At 31.4% G+C, this 6,506-nt stretch overlaps 1 protein-coding gene across 1 annotated transcript; it reads right to left on the bottom strand.

The window, feature by feature from the left end:
• Positions 1–810: 810 nt before the first annotated feature.
• LOC133029070 (flavin mononucleotide hydrolase 1, chloroplatic-like) lies at positions 811–3,720 on the bottom strand. Its single transcript, XM_061110256.1, has 7 exons — positions 3,057–3,720; positions 2,701–2,776; positions 2,552–2,603; positions 2,349–2,463; positions 2,198–2,268; positions 1,892–1,979; positions 811–1,280 (listed from the first exon to the last, which is right to left on the bottom strand). The coding sequence occupies exons 1-7, from the start codon at positions 3,278–3,280 to the stop codon at positions 1,139–1,141; spliced, it is 768 nt and encodes a 255-aa protein (XP_060966239.1). The 5' UTR covers positions 3,281–3,720; the 3' UTR covers positions 811–1,138.
• Positions 3,721–6,506: the final 2,786 nt, after the last annotated feature.

The following is a 6,506-nucleotide window of genomic DNA, read 5'->3' on the forward strand; positions in this document are numbered from 1 at the left end:
TTATGATATTAAGGATTATTATCTTCAGGCACTGCAGCTTATTTCCAAAGGAGATCTTCCTCATTTTGTTAGCATAATCTGGCATATATGGAATACCAGGAATTCTATTTTATTTAGAAATTCCCCTAAACTTAACAATGTGGAAGAGCTTGTTTGTAACTATTTACAGGATTATAGGGAGGCTCAACATCTGCATTCTCAAGACATTTCTCACTCAGCCTCTCATCAGCATCTTTTCTCATCTTGTCCTGAAATCATCCAGGAGGACACTCCGACCTTGTATGTTGATGCCGCTTTAGATCAAGACCGATGTATTACAGGACTTGGCTGTGTTTTTAAGGTTGGCTCTCATCGCATTATTGATTCAGCAAAAATCCAGAAGCCAGGAGCCTCCTCCCCCATCTTCACAGAGGCCCAAGCTCTGTACCATGGCCTCTCTTGGTGTCTTTCGTCCCAGCTAATGCCGGGTTTTATCTTTTCGGATTGCTTAAATTTAGTCTCAAAGGTTAATGGAACTTGGAAGGATAACTCAGCCATTTCAAGCCTTGTTGCTTAGATTAGGCACTCCTTCTCCAACTTCCCTGGTGTTTCCTTTCTTCACTTACCGCCCCAACTCAACACAAGTGCTCATTCTCTTGCAAAGGAGGCCATCAGGATGAGAGAGGATGACCATAAGGATTCGTATTAGTCTCCTCTGTTTTGCTGCATACTTTGATTTGTATTGTCTCTTTTAGCAGCTTGTTTTATCTCAAAAAAAAAAAAAACAAAAAAACAAACAAAAAAAAAAATGCAGGAGGAACGAATGCTCAGTTAACAAAGAATAACATCACATATTATATAGAGTTGAACGTGTTCACCATTTTAACAGCAAAATAAAATTCAGGGTATAAAGACCAAGTTGAAAATGACGAGTGCTACAAATTGAATATTTTAAGAATTATAATTATTACTCTCGAACAAAATTAGTAGCAACCAAATTTTAACCCATGATTGAATTTTGGTAAATACTATATTTGGTGTGACGACACGTCTTTTTTGTTCTGAGGTTGAAGCTTGATAACAACAGACAGTGTTCAAGCAAAGAATGATATATATTGCTTGTTGTGAATGAATTAATACAAGTTGTCTTCAGTAAACTTTACTGATCCCCAGTTTGGTTAACTTCAACATTATCTGAAACGTCAATGCCCATGAGAGACAGATCCTGACGCAGTGTTTCTGCATTCTTAAAATGAAGACCAACTATACCAACAGCTATGGCAGCCTCCACATTTTTCATCCTGGAGAAACAACTCTAATCATATCAGTAAACTGAAGCTTATTTCACTAAGAGTTTTTGGCAATTAAACACTCTCAACTATCGTTTTACTTGTACTTAATTATTAAGTCAAATTTTAGCAGCTTAACCTTCTAAACTACTGAATTATAGCAAATTTAAGGTATCATCCGATTAACTGTTACCATCGAGTGCTTATATGTATACTTTTGTACACGTGACACATTTATATTGGTATATCTAATATTATTATTTAAAAATTTATTTTAAAATTAAAAATATTAAAAAAAAATAACAAAATATTATAAATTTTAAAATAATAATATTAGGTGTATTAATATAAACGTGTCTTGTATAAAAAAAAGTACAAATAAGCCGTTTATGTTAGCATGAAAAATAGATGACAAGTAATTTGAAAGGTTTTATCACCAAAATTTAAACGTCTAAGTGGAATGATAATTGAGAGGTTTAGCCAAAAAAAAAAAACTAATCAACCAAACAAAATGACTATATGAAATCATCGCCAATTATATGACAGTTGGAGAGATGTGTCATGTGTGTGATAATGAAGATGGCAAAATGACTATCTACAACTTAGAATAAGAAGATATTGACCTATCATCCACAAATACGCAGTTTGCTGGATCAACTTCAAGATGTTCCACAGCCTCCAAATAAAAATCAGGATCAGGCTTCCTCTTTCCTGAAAGATATAGCAACTAGGAAGGATCATGCACCTTTCAACCCAAGAATTTTGGGTAAGAAAATAGAATTTCTTTGCAAGCATAGTGAGAATTCAATAAAGTTGTTGACTCAAATTACTTTCTTGGAAATATGGAACTGGGCCATTGTTCAACTTATAAATATAGAAACATATGCACAAATTCTAAGAGAGAATTACAAATTAAATGTTAAGCATACCATTCTTAAAGGAGCAGAATGTCCAGGAGATATATCTTGAGATTTTTAACTTGTCTTCAATCATTTCACACCTGCAAAAGAGTTATACCTGAAAATGATGTGCAAATTCTTCAGAGAAAAGGAAACTTTTATGAGAGAATTCTCATCTCACCAGGTGGGATAGTTGGTAAAAGCATGCATCTCATAGTTGTTGTTTTTAAGTGCATTAAGCAATTCTTCAACTCCTTCAAGGTAGGAATATCCGCTTTTCATACAGTTTTTGAGACCTGCAAAGAAATGAACACGAATAAATCATGTGAACTATAAGAAACGATAAACAAATTAAAGATATTAAGATAAACGAACGAAACAAACCTTCCAAGTCCAATGGCCTTTCATCTTTGAAGAACTTTCTGGCTAGCTCTACCTAAAAGATGAAATGATAAAGAACTATAATAAAACCAAGAAATGGAAACTGGTGAAAAGCCTTGGATTGTTAAAGAGTTTATGAGACACCTGCACACCTCATCAATTGTCCCCTTTTCGAATTCCAGCCACGCAGTTGGGTGTTTGCATTCGATTAGTTCCTTCATAGACATTCTGCTTGTAAAATCTAAATGTGATTAACGAGAAAACATAAAAATTCTACTAATTTGTAACAGTTGAGCCAACTTGAAGCAATCCAACAATTAGAGAAATTGACTTAGATAAGAACTAATTCTTAAATACCCAGATGTAAAAATTCAAAATTTAAAACAACCACAAGCATTAGCTTAACATTGTCAAAGAAATTGGAAAAAAATCTGTGAGAATATGAACAGAAATTGAATAAGGTTCAAAACAAACAAAGCTTATTACTAAAAAGACATAATTTTGGTACCTGAAGAAGGCAGGAACATCGTGGTAAAAAGGGTCACGAACAATGGTATCCATTATGTCGAAGAGGAGAATGGGAAGTTTTCTATTGTTAAAATCTGGGAAAGAAGCTCTGGACCTGTTCATCTCGGAGTGTGGGGCCTTGAGATCCATTCTTGTTGATGTCGAGTGTAACAAAGAGGGTCTTGGAGGAAAACAAACAGAGGGTAGGCTCAACAACAGAACCATTTTCAAAGAGAACTACAAAATCATTCGCTTTTAATGGATGTTTGGGGGGACTCCATGGGTGCGTAGCATTGTCTCCGCTTGCGGATGAGCTCGGTGCAATCAGGGAAGTAATCAAGGAAGCTCGACGAGTTCACCTGAGAAACTCCAAGGTGTTGTAAGACTGCCAAACGGCAGTGAAGATGGTGAGTGCAGACAATCAAGCTTTTGGTGAGTTTGAGAACCTGGTTTTGGATATTAGGAAAGAGATGAAAGATAGATTTTGTAATGGTTTTATCATTTATGTTTAGTGATTGCAACTGGGTTGCTCATTTCATAGCATAGCAAGCTTTCAGACTCTTCTGGGAGAGAGGGTTTCCTCTCGTTGCTTCTTCACCCATTTGTATTGACCCCTTTTGTTTTCTACCTTTCTTTTTTTTTAAAAAAAAAAAAAAGAAAAAACCAAGCAATTTTGTTTTGTAACAGCATTTTAGTTATACTAGTTGGAGTAGCACATGCGTTGCACGTGCTCATCTTACTAAATTAATAATATTTAGTTTTTAGTGGTTAAAAAATAATAATATTTAGTGGTGAAGAAATTTATAATAAAAGGTTCGGGCTTTAGAAGAAACATAAGCTCACCTTTATATAAATAGTATAGATTAGAAGAGACAGATATCAAAATATAATTATCCTTGTAAATACCATAATATTTACATTTCAAAAAAAAAAGAACAAGTCTCTAGTTGTAGGTAGCATAATATTTACATTCTCAAAAAAAAAAAAAAAAAAAACCAAGTTGGTAACAATTACTGTCCCTATTTCTCTTAGATACAAAATAAAAAAAATTACTTTTTCCTTTTTCCCTTACCACAAAATAAGTTGTTAGTTGCTTTAATATATACATTACAAAAGTATTTTATAAAGAAGCAACTTATTTGATAAAGGGATATATGATAGTCGTTCTTGTGTTGAGAAAACTACTTAAATATCATTAAGTAGTTGTTCCACAATGTATTTGTCCTTAATTTCTTGACAAATCTCATACTTGGTTGTCTTGATATGGATAATATACTTTTTTTGTAGTGGATATATTGATAAGATTTACAGCTTTCAAGATTCCATCCTTATATCAAATATAAATAGATTAGAAATATCATAATTTTAATTTTAATGTTATTAATTATAATGATGAAAAAACTATATAAAGAGAATAAAATAAGTAATTATTAATACCTCAGTAGTTTCTTCCATCAGTTTTTTTGCACTGTAGTGTATGAAACTTTCTGCAAGTTCTCCAAATATGTTGCAGGTAACGTTCCAGTTGAGTCACGTATGTAGATTTGAATGCAACATCTGTATTTTTTTTTTTCATGTTATATATTAAAAAGTGATTGATTTGTTTTTTAAGAGAGAAGAAAAAAAAAATTAAATGAAATTTGAATACCTTGCCACTGTTTTGACTTTTTCCTCTTCAGCTTTCACATTGTTTTCTTTTTGCAACAATCATCACATTTAAAATAAGTATCAAAGCCGACACCAGTAGATCTTTTGCACTTTTCACATGCCATGTACCGAAATTTTTGATCAAAATTATCTATTGAAATGGTACCTTTGATCCAATAATATTTGTTTTGATATATAATAAAGTAATAATTAATATATTAGTCTCATATGTTTACTAATATGTATTACTATAAAAATTTAACATAACATTTATTAAGTTTACCTCTTCTTGTGCATTTTGTATGACATTAATATGTTCTATTTCTTCATTTGGAGGTGGCTGAGTTGTGAGAGAAGATGACATATTTTTTCCTCTCTGGAGAAGTTTAGAAGTATAATTATTGTCAACGTCCTGTAATAAAATATACATTTAATTTATATATTTTAAAAAAGTTAGAACTTATCATAAATAATAGTAAAAGTGAAAAGAGAAATAGCTGAATGATTATGTTACCGCATTTTAATAATTTCATAGCATCAACCTCAGGCAATTTAGGTTGAATAAGAAGAGAAATTTTTGGATTTGTAGCTAATAAAATCTCTGTACAAATAAGATCACATGATTTTTATATAATGGACAATAGAAATTTAATATTATAAAATAGGTAAAGATTGAATATGTTTATACATTTTGTAATATATATATAGATACTTCTAACATACTTTGATAAGTTGTAACTTTCAGATGTTTGGCTACTATAATAGGTTTGGTAGAAATGATATTTGTAATTGTAGCACACTCATCGTCAAGGTAATCATTCCATACAGTCAAGAGGATCTCTGTTTTTCTATAAATAGAATTGCAAGAAAGAAGTCTTAGTTTCTTTCATTTTCCATCTCATTAACTTAATCCCAAACGCCTCTTTCATTAGCTTCTTTCTCGACTGTTCATTTCTGAAGCAAAGAGAGATTGAGTTTAAGCTTTGAACTGGGAAGGCCTAATCAAGTTACTGGCGCATCTGAAGCCATCGTTGTGAAAAAACTTAAAACTCTAGGTATTTTTTCTTTATTTTGTTTCTATATATATTTCGGTTCCAATTAGATTTTGAGGGTTTTGATGAAAATGGTCTAATTAATATAAATTTAAACAATATTTAGTTATATAGTGTATATTTTGATGTTTAATTTAGTTATAAGAAATTCTTACCAACTTGACCATGAGATTCTATATATTGTTGTAAGCCACTGAAAGGGATAAATGAGAACGCAACGGGGGGAGAAAATACATCCTTATCTTCTTCTTGTTTAACTTCTTCGACCACTGTTGTTCTATTAAGTATCCATTCATATTTGCTTTCTACCATTTTAAATTTAAGCTCCAACTTCTTTACATGAGCATTTGATATATAATAGCTTTTGTCTATGATGAAAGAGTCTTTGAACTTTTCTATACTATCACCAAAGAGGGACAATTGTGTACATGTTCCCTGTAAATATTAACAAATTAATAAATAAAACTTAATTAACTTGTGAATAAAATAATTTGTGTGGTTCATATTCAGCAAATTAAAAATAAAGTATTATATATAAAACTAATAATTGGTTACTTACTTTAGATTGTATATACTGATGTTTTTTAATTAAAGTTAAGAACTCTAATCTAGACAAAGATAATTGTCCATAATAATCCAATCTGATAGTCCTAAGAACCAGTAAAATTAACAGAGACATGGGAAGTTCAGTCCTCCATAAATAATAAATGTGCATCATTCTTTAAGTATATATCATCATGAGAAGAAAAAAG

This window comes from Cannabis sativa, chromosome 2 (genome assembly GCF_029168945.1).
Source record: "Cannabis sativa cultivar Pink pepper isolate KNU-18-1 chromosome 2, ASM2916894v1, whole genome shotgun sequence".
NCBI classification, from domain to species: domain Eukaryota; kingdom Viridiplantae; phylum Streptophyta; class Magnoliopsida; order Rosales; family Cannabaceae; genus Cannabis; species Cannabis sativa.

Coding starts and splice junctions, on each gene's coding strand:
- LOC133029070 (XM_061110256.1), bottom strand. CDS start 3,280: ATGGTTCTGTTGTTGAGCCTACCCTCTGTTTGTTTTCCTCCAAGACCC. Junction 2,269..2,348: donor TTTACCAACTATCCCACCTG/GTGAGATGAGAA, acceptor ACTCTTTTGCAG/GTGTGAAATGATTGAAGACA. Junction 1,281..1,891: donor TGCGTATTTGTGGATGATAG/GTCAATATCTTC, acceptor TTGTTTCTCCAG/GATGAAAAATGTGGAGGCTG.